The sequence below is a fragment of the Hyaena hyaena genome, unplaced genomic scaffold (genome assembly GCF_003009895.1).
Source record: "Hyaena hyaena isolate Hyena2069 unplaced genomic scaffold, ASM300989v1 scaffold_396, whole genome shotgun sequence".
In the NCBI taxonomy this organism is placed as follows: Eukaryota; Metazoa; Chordata; class Mammalia; order Carnivora; family Hyaenidae; genus Hyaena; species Hyaena hyaena.
The window spans coordinates 330,732-347,467 of NW_024081027.1; the positions used below are offsets into that span (position 1 = coordinate 330,732).

Sequence of the window (16,736 nt, forward strand, 5' to 3'; positions counted from 1 at the left end):
GGGAGGCCGGGGCCACTCTCTTCCCCAGAGCTCCTATGATGCCGCAGGCTTTGGGAGTCTGGCTGTCCACAGGGACAGTGTTTGTAGCGACTGGTTAGCAGCCCGAGGTCCACAGGAAGAGGTGAGGAAAGAAGGCCCGTCCGGTGCTCTCTGGGGGCCAGCCCAATCCATGTGGGGTGTGGACGGTTTCCCCTCTTACACCGTGAGAACACAGCCTGCCCTGCATTTTCCTGTATTAACATATAAGGACCCAGAGGTCCATCTCCCTGACCAAAGCTGCACACTGGGTTCCATTTTTTGCCTTTTTAACCTCAAAAACGTATCCAAGTTCCACTGGATGCCAGGCGCTGTTTGAACCTGTGGGGATGGAGAGCTGAACAGGTTAGAGAACAGGGATGGTCTCATCAACTGGAGGAGAGTCAAGGGAGGAGACAGGCGTTGAACTAGAAACAAAAAAGGCACATAGAATATAGTGTGGCATGAAAGTGGTAAGACAGGGGTCCCTAAAAGGCTGCAGTTATAGCTCTTGAGCACCCTTGGAGCTGGTTAGAAAGGCAGCATCTCAGACACCTACTGAATCAGAATCTGCACTTTAACAAGACGCCCTGATGTCTCCTCGAGAACCACGTGCACATTTGAACTTGAGATTCAATGATCTAGACCAGCACTGTCCGTTATACCCCACATTCACGTAGAATCCAAGCTACACACATCATGACTTTAAAACAGCCTTCTGCAGGCACAATTTGGAAGCCGTCAAATGTGCCCACCTTTGGAAGTGACTTTTAGCCAATGCGTAGAATTGCACAACCACGACCACTAATCCATTTGGGAACGTTTGCATCGCACCAGAAAGATCCCTCGTGCCAAATTGCACTCAACCCCTATTCGCAGTATGTGTGTAATTTTAAATTCTCTGGTAAGCACACTGAAAAAGTACAAAGGTGGGGGCGTCTGGGTGGCTCAGTCAGCTAAGCGTCTGAGTCTGGATATCAGCTCAGGTCATGATCTCGAGTTTCGTGAGACAGCGCCCTATGTTAGGCTCTGTGCTGATAATACTGAGCCTGCTTGGGATTCTCTCTTTCTGCCTCTCCCCTGCTCACATGCGTAGGTAGGCACACACGCACTCTCTCTCTCAAAATAAATAAATAAATATTTAAAAACTGAAAATTAAATAAATACAAAAAGTAGAAAGGTGAATAGGTGACATTGAAAAATGTTTTCTTGGGGTGCCTGGGTGGCTTAGTCAGTTGAGTGTCCGACTTCGGCTCAGATCATGATCTCATGGTTCATGGGTTCGAGCCCCATGTTGGGCTCTGTGCTGACAGCTAGCTCAGAGCCTGGAACCTGTTTCAGATTCTGTATCTCCCTCTCTCTCTGACTCTCCCTTGCTCACACTATCTTTCTCTGTCTCTCAGAAATAAATTTAAAAAAATGTTTTCTTATGCCCAGTATACCCCAAATATTATTTCAACATATAATCCATATAAAATTATCAAAGAATGAATATGAATCAATTATGAAGGAAGGAACTATGTTCTCTTTCCCCATACAGTGGTACTCTGTGAAATCTGTTATGAATTTAACACTCACAGTGGGTCATGATTTAGACAGGCCGGGTCTCAAGGGCCTCAAGAACCACATGTGACCAGAGGCCACCATATTGGAAAGCACAGAGTGGTGGTTCTCAGAGTGGGGTTCCTGGGCCAGCAGCATCAGTGCCAGCCAGGAACTCGTTAGAAGTTATTGGGCCACAGCCCAGATGTGTGAATGAGAAATCAAGAGGGCTGGGGTGGGGCTCAGGCCATCCGTATTTTAACAACTTCTCCTGGTGATTCTGGTGTCTACCGGGGTAAGCATTGAAAAGAAAAACTAAGTTGATAAAGGGCTGGAGAGTGCATCATTCACTCTCTCTCTCTTTTTTTTACCTTTCATTTTCTTTTTTTAAAGTTTATTTATTTATTTTGGAAGAGAGTGAGCAATGGAAGGACAGAGAGAGAGAGAGGGAGAGAGAATCCCAAGCAGGCTCCACAGTGTCAGCACAGAGCCCGATGCGGGGCTCGAACCCATGAACCTTGAGATCATGACCTGAGCTGAAGTCAGGAGTCAGACGCTCAACCGACCGAGCCACCCAGGCGCCCCTCGCTTTCTTTTGCTTTCCAATCGTGATGAAATACGCACAATATCAAATGTACCATCTCGCCATTTGGAATTGCACAACTCAGTAGCATTAAGCACATTCACGACGTCGGGCGACTATCCTCACCCTTTCGTTCCAGAGCATTTTCATCTTCTCAAATACATACTGATGGAGCGGTCCATCCATCCTGGGCTGTGATGCTCAGGGAAGATCTCATGGAAGAGATGAGGGAGAGAACTGCGAGTGTGCCGGAGCGTGTCTAACCAATCCCCTGCTCACGGGCCATGAGACTGTGCCTATCATGACCACAGGCAGGGTTCCGGCAGCCGGCTCCCTTGTCTCTAGTTCTTTGCGTGCACACCAGGGTCTGTGCACGTAGGATCGTTCCTGCCCGGGGACCTCCCCCCATTACCCGAGAGGCCGCATCACTTGATAGGTGTTCCTACTTAATTTAATTTTGTTCTATTTTACTTGCTACCCGAGCCGTGTGTGGTCATGGAGGCAGAAGGGACAGGTGCAAACAAATCAAACCCAAGGGCCAAAAGCAACACTTTCCGGTTCTCAGCATTACAGCCCCCACATTCAGGGAGAACTGTACTTTGCAGTGCGCCCTCTAGGTCACGGACATCTAGGTAGCCTTTCCTCTGGGAGAGGGCACCTCTGACCCCTCCTGTGCCCCTGCCCAGGGCCTTCCTCCGGATGCTCTTTCCTGAGAAGCTGGATGTAGACAAGAAGGGCCGCCCCAGCACCGCCGGCTCCAAGATCAAGGTGGGTCCTGGGCAGGAGAGGAGGAGCTGGGCGTGGGGAGGGATGGGGACAGTTCTCTACTCGTCCCAACCTCTGTCTCTCCTGTGTCCTGTCTCTCTGGCACCCTCTGCCCAGCAGGGTCTTTTCCCAGCTCTGGGCGTAGAGGACTTATACCACCTCCCTTGATGTCCCCCTAACGCCCTAAATCCAAACGTTAACCATCCATCATCTTAATAACTTTTTTGGTCTTTTGGTTATTTGCCACTTGGATTGTAGGGAAATATACGTAAAATGTACCATCGTAGCCACTGCTAAGTGCAGAGCTCAGTGCCATTAGGCACACTCACGCTGGGCCACCATCCGTCCCCAGGACATTTTCATCTTCCCAAACTGAGTCTCTGTCCCCATGAAGCACTGACTCCCCACCCCCTGTCCCACCCCTGGCTCCCACCATCCACTCTCTGTCTCTGTGGATGGGACTCCTCTAGGGACCCCCTGTGAGTGACATCAGGCAGGACGTGTCCTTCTGTGTCTGGCTTACCTCACTCAGCATAACGTCCTCCGAGTCCGCCCGTGTTGTAGCAGGTGTCAGGATTCCTTCCTTTTGAAGGCTAGAGAATCTTCCAGTGTGTGAACAGACCACATTCTTCCTGTCCATTCCTCTGCAGATGGACACTCAGTTGCTTTCACCTTTTACCTTCTGCAAATCATGCTACCATCAACTGCGTGTCCCATCCTGAAAATATTTTAGTGACTGTGCACTGAGCATGTGTCAGTGCTGGCAGCAAATGTGGCGACACTTTACATGCATGGGACTAATCCCGCCTGGGGAATGGGGGAGACCAGGGCTCAGAGAAGCACAGTCACTGGCCCAGATCACATAGCAGAGTACTCTCAGGCTGCTCCCTCCAATCCCCCTACCTGGGACGATTTCCTTTCTAGTCTCTTCCAAGAGACTAAGATGCACAACCCAAGGGTAGCCTCACAGGCACACACGCGAGATTCCCTGCTTCCAGAGAATCCCCGAAGAACAGGCAGAAATGCTTTGGGCAACATGTTCTGAGCGCTCAATTACTCCGTCGGCAAATGTTTGCTGAGCACTTATGTGCTCGATTAAGCGGTGAGTGCTATAAACATGAGAGCTCCTCATCTGAGGTTCCCGGATCAGGGAGACACATGATATCAAGATCGCACAGTGTGTGCTAAGGGAGGTGCACACTGACCGGGGACACCAGACCCCGTGGGCCACAGGGAGCCAGCCCACGCTTAGTGTATCTCTGTCTCTTGGGTCTGTATCCAGGGTTGGGGGAGAGAGGGTCCGAGGGTCCCATTGGCACACCACCCCCGCCTTCTCCTCCACCCCAGAAACAAGCCAATGACCTAGTGGCCACGCTAAAGAGGTGTACACCGCACTATATCCGCTGCATCAAACCCAACGAGACCAAGAAGCCCCGTGACTGGGAGGAGAGCAGGTGACTACCAGCCGGACCAATCCACACAGCCTGTCCCCCCCACACACACACACACAGCCTGTCCCCCCAGACTGATCTCTCCCTCCGGAACCCACACAGGATCATGTGACTCATCCTAAGACTAACCAAGGCTGACCCCCAGGACCAGTGCAAAACTTCAGGGCCCGGGGTTTATACCTTCCAAACGACAGGGATGACCCCGGACTGAGTGCAGGATGACCCAGGAACTAGCTCCATCCCCTCTGTCACCAGACCCTAGGATGAACCCCTAGGATGAACTCTGGAACTGACCACAGAATGAACACAGACCCCTCCCTCCCTGGAAGCTGGGTCCCCACCCCACAGAACTGACTCACAGGCTGACCCCTGGGACCGACACTAAAGTCACCCCCCACCCCGAACTGTTCCTGGCACAAATCCAGACCCACCAGGCCCCACGTCTGCCCTTTCCAGCCCTGCCCAGGAGCACCCACCCACTCCCAGGACCAGGGAGTACCCCCCAGGGGACTCAACCTGCCTTCTCTTTTAGGGTCAAGCACCAGGTGGAGTACCTGGGCCTGAAGGAGAACATCAGGGTACGCCGGGCTGGCTTTGCCTACCGTCGCCAATTCTCCAAGTTCCTGCAGAGGTGAGGTGCCCCCGCCCACCCCTGCCCCTAACTGCTGCCCCGCAGAATATCCACCAATCCCTCCCACGTCCTCTGCCTCCAGGTACGCCATCCTGACCCCAGAGACGTGGCCGCAGTGGCGTGGGGATGAACGTCAGGGGGTCCAGCACCTTCTCCGAGCAGTCAACATGGAGCCAGACCAGTACCAGATGGGGACCACCAAGGTCTTTGTCAAGAACCCTGAGTCAGTAAGTGTGAGAGAGGCAGATGCCTGCATTGCTGCAATGGGCTCGGGCCCTGCTCTTCAGGCCACTTCAGACCTTGCGCTTGTTTTCTTACCCCTCTGAGCCTCAGTTTCTCCAACTGGAAAGTGGGGAGAGTAGTAGCCACCCTGCAGGGCTGGGGTGAGGATTAGACAAAACAGGAAGTCCACTGCCCAGTGTGTGGCACGTAGCAGGTGCTCGGAAAACCCCGAATTAGCTGGATAGTCCCTGGTGGCCAGGAGGCGGGTGGGGACACGCGTGGCCACCTGTTGTGCCAGCCCCTCACAGCTTAGCTAGCACATCTTTGTTTCCTTCTTTCTATCCTTCTTCTCTTTCTGCTTTCTTCCTTTTTAACTAACTTCTATTTCTTTAGTGTTTATTTATTTGGGGAAGAGAGAGCGAGGGGGGAGAGGCAGAGAGAGTGTGGGAGAGGAAGAATACCAAGCGGGCTCTGCACTGTCAGCACAGAGCCCAATGCGGGCCAACGCGGGGCTCGAACCCACGAACCATGAGACCTGAGCTGAAACCAAGAGTCAGACGCTTAACCGGCTGAGCCACCCAGGCGCCCCTTAAGTCACTTATCTCTGTACTTTCTCCTAGCCTGCTTTCTCTTTCCACGTCCTTCATTCATGGACACACTGAGTCCCTGGACCAGAGACTCGGTCCAAGTGGTGCTTTGCTTATCCCAAGCACCGCCCCAAGCCCTGATCTGTCAAAGAAAAACCTCGTTCTGCCAATCCCATCAGCACTTTATCATCGGCTCTTAGCCTTTTATCAGAAGGCCGGGAGCACCACCTAGTGTATGGGACCTCTGCTTTCAGGGGGAAAACCAAGTAACAACGACAAGTCAGCTTTGGGGGGACCCACCGTAGAGCATGTGACTATAGTTAACAACACTGTATTATATACTCGGAAGTAGACCTTCAATGTTCTCACCACGAAAAAGAAACAGTAACTGTGCTATGTGGTGGAGGTGCTAGCTAACCTATGGGGGTCACGGTTCCGCAATATCTACACGTATCCAATCAACTCCTGTACGCCTCGCATTTATACAATGCTATGTGCCAATTACATCTCAGTAAAGCTGAATGGGGGCAGTTTTTTTAAAAAGCAACAATGACGGGGCACCTGGGTGGCTCAGTCGGTTAAGCGTCTGACTTCGGCTCAGGTCATGATCTTGCAGTCCATGAATTTGAGCCCTGCATTGGGCTCTATGCGGACAGTTCAGCGCCTGGAGCTGCTTCGGATTCTGTGTCTCCCTCTCTCTCTCCCTCCCCCGCTTACACACACTCTCTCTCTCTCTCTCTCAAAAATAAACAAACATGAAATCAATTCAGCCCATGGCTGAAACTACATCTGGAACAATTCAAATCATAGCAGTTGAGAAAGAAAGGAGGGAGGCAAGGTCAGAAAAAGAGGGTGCGGGGGAGACACTGAGAAAGAGAATCCATCTTGCTGGCTACAGTGTGCAAAATCTGACTCCAAAAGAAACATATAAAATTTGACACTGAAAAAAACAAAAACAAAAACAAATAGACCAAGCTGGCTAAGGCTATCTAAGGTAAAATCAAATTCTGACAAAAATTATTTCCATGGCCGGAAATAATGAAATTCACACAGGGAAGAGTTTGGTGGAAAAAATGTTGTAAGGGAAAACAAGACTGAAAATTTGCACAGGAAAAAAACTGGGTACAGTTCTGTAACTGTTTATAACTGTGCTATATCAAACTTGATAGAAGAATTAAGTTACCCTAATGGAGGTGGGGACTTTCTCAGCCAAAAATGCGCTCACTTTGGGATGATTTACACATGGACTCAAATATCCTTGGCTGTTTCACACACCTGCTGGCCTTCCTTGCCCATCATGCTGCGTGTGTTCCTTCCCTGTGGCCAGTGTTAACAAGGTACTACCGACTGGATGACTTGACCCAACAGAAATGAATTTTCTCACGTTTCTGGAAGCTAGAAATCCACAATCAATGTGTCAGCAGGGCCAAGGTCCCTCTAAAGTCTGCAGGGAAGATCCTTCCTTGACTCTCCCTAGCTTCTGGTGGGTGCCAGCCACCCTCACCGTTTCTGATCACTCCAGTCTCTACCTCTGTCATCACACGACCTTCTCCTCTGTGTCTGGGTGCAAATTTCCCTCTTCTTATAAAAACACCGAGTCATACTGGATTGAGAGATGGTCCCCCACGCCCCCACCCACACCCTATTGCAGCATGACCTCCTTTTAACTTGATTACATCTGCAAAGACCCTCTTTGCAGATAAGGTCACATTCACAGGTTCTGGGTAGACATGAATTTGGGGGAAACACCATTCAGCCCAGCATGCCAGGATAAGCTCAGTTTTGGGGCCTGTCTCACCCGCCTTAAGCACACCCGCTCTGCCCTCTGCATGCGAAGGAGACGGATTTTAAACTCTGTGGACAGGAAGATCCCTTTCCCAATAATGAAAACAAATCCCTTTCCCTGAGCAGAGATAATGAGGTTGGAAGACTTGTCTCATCTGCCCTAAACAGCTAAGGGAGAGCAGACTCCTGGCTGACTGGCCCACCCCCATTCCTGTAAGGCTGGTCTCCCTTTATTCCTACCTGTCACCCCCTCGGCAAACTTCAGAATATACCTACTACCCTCCAGGCATTAGTTGGACACACTTTGTACACAGACGCACTGACTCAAGAATATCAGTCTGAGAAGCAAAAGACAGAAATTCCACTTGATTCCCTATAGGCTGCAAAACTGCAATCTTGCTGGGTTTTTTTCCTTCCTGTGAAGACTCCCCACCTTTCATGAACATTTATAAACACCGACAGCTTTAAAAGTTCTCCAAAGTATGTTGTTTTTTTTTTTTTTAAGTGCATATGAGCCAAGTATCTGCGGAATTACTTTAGTCCCTGCAGGGACCCGTGGGGTTTCTGGGAAACATCGGCCACTTTGGTCAGCAAAGCAGGCAGCCAGGCTTTTAGTAGTGATGTGTATCTTGTGTATTTGACAAATCCCTCTGGGTGAAGGGCTAATTACTTTTCTAAACAAAGCCTAATTTTATTTTCAATATTTCCCATTTCAGTACTTCCCTGATTGACAATGCTGTGCCTTTTCTTGCTAAATTTCTGTTTGAATGACAATGTGACCAAGCCATTTGTCCTACCACAGTAGGCTGTTCTATTCTCTGACCAGCACCACATTGTTCTTATTACCGTAGATTTATAACTTTTCATATCCAGTGAGTTCCTCTCCCTGATATGCTCACTGCTATTATCCTAAGTGAACAGACATCCTTCATGGCATTCCAACTCTGACTTGCACTAACATAGTTGATACCCTAAGTCCCCTCTGGACAGAGACTCTTAAAACTCAAAAGTCTGCTTTCTGCGAAAAGCTTCTTTTCCAGGGCTGGCATGTATGGCTGCACAGGTTGTACACTGAACAACCAGATGGTCTCTAGGTACATTACAGTCCTCTATATCAGCTTTTCATATTTACAGTATTGGATTGGTCTTCGAAGATGCACATTGGATCACATTCCTGCCATCTCTGAAAGTGGGGTTCACCTCATATGGGTGACGTGCCATCCCCTTAATTAGCAGAGTGAGTTGTGATACTATAGCATTTCTGGCCAGACTGCACAGCTAGTAAGAGGCAGAGTCGGGATTTGAACCCCACAAGACCAGCCTTCAGTTACAATTTCATGCAGGGGCATGTGCCCCATGTTGGGAGGGAAACCTATGTCCAGTCATTTGGAGGAAGAAAAAATCTTTCAACCCTAGCGTCTGAGCACGTGTGCAGGTGCCCGAAAGCAAGAGCAGTGGGTGGGGTGTGGCTGGGGGAAGATCCACCGCGCCTCTCTTCCGCCCAGCTCTTCCTCCTGGAGGAGATGCGAGAGCGGAAGTTCGATGGCTTTGCCCGCACCATCCAGAAGGCTTGGCGGCGCCACGTGGCAGTCCGGAAGTACGAAGAGATGCGCGAGGAAGGTGAGACCCCCGTGGGTGGGAGGCTCAGGGTGGGGACAGACGGACTTGGGGGAGCCAGGCCACAACCTCTGCTCCCACCCCAACCCCCCGTGTCTCCACAGCGTCCAACATCCTGCTGAACAAGAAGGAGCGGAGGCGGAACAGCATCAACCGGAACTTCGTGGGGGACTACTTGGGGCTGGAAGAGCGGCCGGAGCTGCGTCAGTTCCTGGGCAAGAGGGAACGCGTGGACTTCGCTGACTCGGTCACCAAGTATGACCGCCGCTTCAAGGTGAGGCACAAGCAGGTGGGCGTGTCTGGGACCCCGGCCCCAAGCTGCCACCCCCAACCAGAAGGACACACCCTCATCCGGCCCAGATCCACCTGTCCCCAGGTATACATTCACCCAGCCTGGATACACCTGCCTATTAAACACGCCCTCACGCCACCCAGACACACCTGTCCAGCACGTATTGCTGCACCTGGCCAGATTGTCCTCAAGAAAGTGTCACCCAGAAGCCCTGACCATAGGGCCACCCTCACTTATCCTGGACACAACCATCCATCAAGTATGCCCTCAGCCAGTCTAGAGAGATCTGTCAGTTAGCCATGTCTTCATCTGGCCCAGATACTCCTGTGCACAGGTGCGCTCTCATCTGGCCTGGGGCACCCAGAGGCAGCAGGTTCACCTTCACCTGTACTGTACCTGTTCACTGACCCAGAAACCTCTCTCTAGCCAGTATACCCTTATTTCGCCTATTTCTTATATAATGTAACTACTTACATATCTTCACATGGAGGGAAACCCTCAGCTGACCTGTCCTCCGCCACCCCCCTGTCTGAGGCTGAGCCCCTAGAGCCAGGCGGCCCCAGGCCCAGGGCTCCAGCCACCAGCCGTAGCTCTGGTCCTGCATCCTCACAGCCCATCAAGAGGGACTTGATCCTGACGCCCAAGTGTGTGTATATGATCGGGCGGGAGAAGGTGAAGAAGGGACCAGAGAAGGGCCAGGTGCGTGAGGTCCTGAAGAAGAAGGTGGAGATCCAGGCCCTTCGGGGAGTTTCCCTCAGGTGAGGCCGGGCCCTCGCCTGCCCCACTCACCCTCGTCTGTCCCCTTGTCATCCTCAGGTGCCCTCATACTTGTTACCCCATCTGTCACTCTGACCATGCTACCTACGCCAATACCTGGAACCCTCTGGCCCCACCTGTCACCTTCCCCTGCCCCCACACTCACGAGCCCTATTTGCCAACAGCACCTGTCCCCTCGCCTGCCGCTTCCCTCTGACGATCTTCCCCAGCGCGTTGCCACTCCCCCCTTTCCCCGGCCGGCGTCACCCCCCACTTGCCTTCACCCGACCCTCCCCGTGGCATCTCACAGGTCAGTCCGGCCGCCCTCACTACCCCTCTCACAGGCCTTTCCTCCCACCCCTCCCCCAGCACGCGGCAGGACGACTTCTTCATCCTCCAAGAAGACACGGCCGACAGCTTCCTAGAGAGCATCTTCAAGACCGAATTCGTCAGCCTCCTGAGCAAGCGTTTCGAGGAGGCGGCGCGGAGGGCCCTGCCCCTCACCTTCAGCGACACGTACGCTCCCCACCCCGACCCCGCGCCCCGTCCGGGGTTGGGCTGGGCACGGCGACTCCTCTCCCACCGCGCTTGGGCAGTGGGCGTCCCCCCAGCTTCCTCCTCTCCCCACAGACTACAGTTCCGAGTGAAGAAGGAGGGCTGGGGCGGAGGTGGCACCCGCAGTGTTACTTTCTCCCGTGGCTCCGGCGACGTGGCTGTGCTCAAGGCTAGCGGCCGTTCCCTCACGGTCAGCGTGGGTGACGGGCTGCCCAAAAGCTCCAGTGAGTCTGCGCAGAACCGGGGGGGCGGAGCCAAAGAGGCGGGACCTTCGGGGGCGGGGCCAGCGAGGGGGACAAATCAAGGCTGTGGGGGCGGACCCTAGAGCCGGTGGGGGCCATAGAGGGGTGGGTCTAGAGAGGCTTAATAGGGAGGCCGCAACCATAGAGAGGGCTGGGTCAGCGAGGTAACCAATGAGTTGGATAGAAACGTGGAGGAGGCGTGGCCAGGGAAGGGGTCCCTCCCCTCCCTCTATGGGCGGGCCCAGAGAGCCAGGCCACTAAGAGGTGAGCCCTGGGGGGAGGAGCCAGTTACTGGGAGGAGCCAGGGTTCCAGGGGCGGTGCTGATGGGATAGCTAGTGAGCCTGAGGAGGTGGGGTATGGGGCGGAGCCACACGGTGGGCTGGACTTGTGGGCGGGCCCAAGAGCCTGCTGCGGTCGGGCCACCGTACAAATTCCCACGTCCTTCCCCCTTACAGAGCCTACACGGAAAGGAATGGCTCAAGGAAGACCTCGAAGGGCAGCCCAGGACCCTACCCGGGCAGCCCCTGGGCCTCCCAGAGGTAAGGAGACTTGTCTTTTGTGTGCTTCATGACCTAAGCCAGACCTGCTCAGCGGAGTGGACCACTCTGTTCTCTGCCTAGAACTCCCCACTACCCCATCTTCCACAAAATACAGACTAAGCTTAGTTTGATATTCAAAACCCTTCAGAATCCAACCCTAGCTAACCATCCTCTCTCCTCCCGTCGTAGACTCCTGTCATGCAAGCTACATCGTATTTTGCCAATTTAATCAATTTGTTCTAGTCCCCAAGCCTTTGCTAGGGCTGTTTGCTCCTCTCGTTTCCCAAATCCTCTCTCAGCTTGAGCTCCTATTCATCCTGCAAGACCCACCCACAAGAGCCCTCCTACAAAAGATGGGGGGAATCTTACCCCTGCAGAGCCTCCTCTGGGCCAGCCCTTCCCATGCTGGGTTGAGCGTGTGGCTGGCTGCCTTCTCCCTCAGACTAAGAACTTGGAGACAAGTCCCCCCGAAATCCTCCTACCGTCACCTGATAAACGCTCCCACTCCTGCTCCTACCACAGGCCTGGACCGCAATGGGGTGCCCCCCTCGGCCAGAAGGGGGGACCTACCCCTAGAGATCACATCTGGAGGGGGCTCCCAGCAGCCTTTCCGGGGCCCACCATCCTCAGCCCTGAGGGCCAGCAGACGCCCCCGGGCACGGCCTCCCTCGGAGCACAACACAGAATTCCTTAATGTGCCTGACCAAGGCATGGCAGGGTAGGTGAGGAAAGAGGGCAGCCCCAGGAGGTGTACAGGGCGCAGGGGCGTGTGTGGACTGTGATGGGCGCTCCCTGTGCCCACAGCATGCAGAGGAAGCGCAGTGTGGGGCAGCGACCTGTGCCAGGCGTGGGCCGACCCAAGCCCCAGCCTCGGACGCATGGCCCGCGGTGCCGGGCACTGTACCAGTACGTGGGTCAAGATGTGGACGAGCTGAGCTTCAATGTGAACGAGGTCATCGAGATCCTGATGGAAGGTGTGTGCCAAACACCCCCATCCCTGCTTTCCTGCAACCCCCATTCTCCCAAGGAGAGCAGAAGCAACCAGACCCATCTGGAGATACTCTCTTCCCGGCCCAGTGGCTGCAGAGGCCAGAAGGCCTTGGGTCCAGGGGTTCCCTCCTAAGCCACTCTGGGGACCTGGACTCACAGCAGGATGCCCAATCCCTGGGCCTCATTTTTCTGTCCTGTCAAGCACGGGATTGATAGCAGAACCTACCTCCAGAGACCCCTCGTGAGTAAAACATGGGTCATGCCCAGATGACCCAGGCCACCTCCTACCTTAGTCCCCTGGGCCACCTCCAGAGGGGCTTGGACTCAACAGCACCCTCTGTGGGTAAATGGGGAGCCCCAAAGGGGTTATTCATTGCTCTGTCATGGGGATTGTGGGGAGGCGCCTGTACGAAGGGATGATGAGGGAAGAGCATGAGAGAATGATCTAGAATATCACAGAGTGTGAGGCAGTTGCAGGGAAAACCGAGTGTCTGACCCTCCCTCCCTTCCCTCTGCGGACAAATCTCTTTTCATCACCTGCCGTCTGCTCACGCTGGTGGAGATGAATAAGACAGGCACGGAGCCAGCTGAAGGCTCCCTCCTGGGTAAGCCGGGTGCCGCCTCACACTCCCTTCTCGCCCGCAGATCCCTCGGGCTGGTGGAAAGGCCGGCTGCATGGCAAGGAGGGCCTCTTCCCAGGAAACTACGTGGAGAAGATCTGAGAGGCGGCCCCCGATTCTGCCTCCTGCCTGCCTGCCTGCCGGCCAGGGGCCGAGGCCCTGCCGCGGGGGCCTCATTTTCCTCGGCCGCATTGGCCAGAAGGCCCAGTCCTGTGGCGTCCAGCCCAGCCCAGACTCTGAGTCACCACTGGGTCTGGGGGGCACCACTGCGGCCACCCGATGGCCCTGGCCTCCCCCATGTCATATGCATTGCCTCCTGGGTCAAACAGGGCTAACCGCAGAATCTACCTCCCAGCTGCCTTGCGAGCATAAATGAGTTGTGTCCTGTGGGCCGAGCGCCAAGCACAGTTGGGGGCACACCTCGACAGGTGAGACCCTGCCCCCGGCTTCTCTCACCACCGAGGCAATAAACATTGGCCAGGTGAAAGCATGGATTAATTTACTGAGCGCTAACAAGAACTACCTTCTCACAACCCTGTGAGGGAGGAGCCCCAGATACCCCATTGCAGGTGGAAAGAAAAAAAAAAAACAGAGGCTGGGAGAAGTTTCATCATGTGCCCAGGATTCCACAGAGCTAAGCCTTGAACTCATGTATGCCCCCACCCGGCCTCTCCCCTCTCCCGAAGCTGGAGTTTGCTCCTTGCTGGTTCACCCACTCTTGGCCATTTGCATCCCAGCTTTCCTGCAATAAATAGTCTGGTGGGTCCTGTCAGCTTTGAATACGCAGCCCCCAGACCCATCTGGGACCTGCCTGGCCCGAGGAGGGCGGCAGGGTCCCACACAACCCCTCACGATGCACCCTGGGCCACCCTGGCCCCTGGCCCCCACCCCATGTCTGTGCCGTCTTAGTTCTCACTCACCCGGGGTCAGGGGGTCAGGACCGGTTCTGATATTCAATGGCCCTGGCTGTCTGCACTTATTGCTCTGTGTTTAGGGGGTCAGCCTGGCTCCTGGTCTCCCCAGATGTTTACAAGCCGGTGATGGAGTCTGAGCCTTTCAGAACTCTCTGCAGGTGCAGCTGGAAATGGCTGGGGACCCTGCCATGGTCTGAGCCTAAGGATTCTGACTTCCCAGATGGACACCCACTCTGTGCTCAGCTCCTTCAAAGAGCAGCCGGTCCGGGAGAGATAGAGCCAGACTGCTGGTGTCAGGACTGGGCCAGAGAAGGGCCAGGGGCAGGGGCAGGGAATGCAGAGAAACAGTGGGCATTGCTGGAGGAGCCTAGAGATAGAAGAAAAGGGTTGGCGTCAGCAGATGTTGGTGGCAAACACCACACGCGCCGGCCTCCACTGTGACACGACTCCAGGCAGAGGACACCTACCCATGTGGAGGATGGGAGCTGAGGTATCAAAGAAAGACTGGCCAGCAGCACCTTCTGCAGGTCTGAACCCTCTCTCTTCTGGACCTACCTTGGGAAGCTGAGGGTGGCTGGGGAAAAAAAAAAAGTCACAACATTGCAACTGGTCCTCACCAGCTCTTTTATTAACCAAGAATTAGACAAAAAGCATGTAACCAGTCCCTTGAATGTCCCTGGCTTCCTCCATCTCTGGTTTTTGCCCCTCCGCTGCCCAACCGCCACTGTGTCGCTCTCTATAACACTTAGATGCTAGGACAGGCTGGGGAAGAACTGCATAAGCCACCAACCTCATCAGCTGGGTGTTTCCTGAAGAGGACTCGGGGCTTCCGCCTCCCTTCTCTGTCCCTGAACTCACCATGCAGGTTGCCTGCCCCTTGATATTTTGGGGTCCAGCCCTGGGGCCTCACTGCCACGGTAGTCACCCCATTTACAGGAAGTAGGGCCTCTGGGCCTCACATCTGGGTTACAGCATCTTCAGACTGCAAACCTCAGAATCACCTTGGCCCTGCCCACTCCACAGCCCCACATCCTGTTGACTTCTAGAATTTCTTAAGCCTGGCCCCTCCTCTCCCTTCCTTGGGCGGCCTGTCCTTCTGAGGCCTCACCCCATCCTTCCCCATATTACACCAACATCCCCTTCACACACAAACACACCTCCACCCAGCATCAAATGATCTGTTTGGGTTTGTTTTTTTTTTAAGTTTACTTATTTATTTTGAGAGAGGGAGAGAGAGCTAGAGAGAGCGCGCAACCAGGGGAGGGAGGGGCAGAAAGAGAGAGAGAGAGAGAGAGAGAGAGAGAATCCCAAACAGGCTCCAGACCCAATGTAGAGCCCCATATGGGTCTTGATTTCACAAACCATGAGATCATGACCTGAGCCAAAATCAAAAGTCGGATGCTTGAACAAACTGAGGACTGATGGGGGGGGGGGGGTGCGATGGGCATGGAGGAGGGCACTTGTGGAGATGAGCACTGGGTGTTATATGGAAACCAACCTGACAATAAACTATTTGTAAAAAAACGAAAAGAAAAGTCGGATGCTTAACCAACTGAGCCACCCAGGTGCCCCAAATGATCTTTTTTTTTAATTAATGAGTTTTTAACTGTATTAATGACCATTAAAAAACATTTTTAAAATTCAAACAGCACAAAGTGTGAAAAGTCTGTCTCACCCTCACTTTGAAAATCTGTTCCCCTCCCCAGTTTCTCTTTTTTTTTATGTTTTATTTATTTCTAAGAGAGAGAGAGAGAGACAGCGTGAGCAGGGGAGGGTCAGAGAGAGAGGGAATCACAGACTCTGAAACAGGCTCCAGGCTCTGAGCTGGCAGTCAGCACAGAGCCCGACGCGGGGCCGAACCCACGAACGGCGAGATCATGACCTAAGCGAAAGTCAGCCGCTTAACCGACTAAGCCACCCAGGCGCCCCAACCCTCCCAGTTTCTTAATGTCTCCTTCTAATGGTATCTCTGCATGTAAAGGCACCTAGGAACATCTTATGTACACAGATGAAAATACACTGCACATAAAGTCTACACTTGCCCAACTCAAGAGACACCTCTTGAATGTTAACGTATTATAGAGATCTGAGATCAAAGATCCACTTTACCATCCCCTCAATTGCCCACCCTCCAAACACCCAGGAATCAGATGGTGGACCCCTCCCCGCTTGCTAAAAATTCATCAATGGTGAGAACAGAAACCATACTCCTCCTTCTCTCTCCATGGTTCACAAGGCGCTGTGTGACCTTCACTGCACCAAATTCACTTTCTGATCTCCACACCCTGCCTCCACTCTGTTTCAGTAGTGAGCTGTTCTCTTCACTGATCCTTGAAAAAGACAAGCTTGTCTCTCCCTACCTCAGAACACTTGCACCCACTATCCACTTCCCAGAGTGCCCTGACCGTCCATTTGCTCACTCCTTCCTGACCATCAGATAACAGCTCAAAAGTCAACTCCCAGAGAAGTTTTTCTTCCTTCTGTTCTTTTTTTCCCTTTGTAGCACTTAATATAACCTAAGACTGTTTTTTTCCATTAGTTGAGTCATTGTCTATTGCCCCATTTTAAAATGTGAGCAGTCCCTGAGGGCAAAGATGTTTATTCTCCGGTGCCCAACGCCTAGCACGCA

The 16,736-nt window shown here is 53.3% G+C and overlaps 1 protein-coding gene across 4 annotated transcripts in view; it reads left to right on the forward strand.

Annotated features, from left to right (window-relative positions):
• MYO1F (myosin IF) overlaps positions 1 to 13,393 on the forward strand; it is a 31,771-nt gene extending 18,378 nt beyond the window's left edge. Inside the window, exons 16-28 of one of the 4 annotated variants that reach the window (XM_039251572.1) lie at positions 2,827 to 2,908; positions 4,253 to 4,359; positions 4,889 to 4,987; positions 5,070 to 5,214; positions 9,087 to 9,201; positions 9,303 to 9,472; positions 10,103 to 10,248; positions 10,616 to 10,762; positions 10,877 to 11,025; positions 11,500 to 11,583; positions 12,106 to 12,301; positions 12,388 to 12,557; positions 13,219 to 13,393. In XM_039251572.1, the coding sequence (XP_039107503.1) occupies positions 2,827 to 2,908; positions 4,253 to 4,359; positions 4,889 to 4,987; positions 5,070 to 5,214; positions 9,087 to 9,201; positions 9,303 to 9,472; positions 10,103 to 10,248; positions 10,616 to 10,762; positions 10,877 to 11,025; positions 11,500 to 11,583; positions 12,106 to 12,301; positions 12,388 to 12,557; positions 13,219 to 13,295 (1,687 nt within the window). In that variant the 3' untranslated portion in view covers positions 13,296 to 13,393. Of the gene's footprint in view, positions 1 to 2,826; positions 2,909 to 4,252; positions 4,360 to 4,888; positions 4,988 to 5,069; positions 5,215 to 9,086; positions 9,202 to 9,302; positions 9,473 to 10,102; positions 10,249 to 10,615; positions 10,763 to 10,876; positions 11,026 to 11,499; positions 11,584 to 12,105; positions 12,306 to 12,387; positions 12,558 to 13,218 lie in introns of those variants that run through there. The other 3 variants (XM_039251574.1, XM_039251573.1, XM_039251575.1) reach the window with 3 other exon arrangements.
• The last annotated feature ends 3,343 nt before the right edge of the window (positions 13,394 to 16,736 follow it).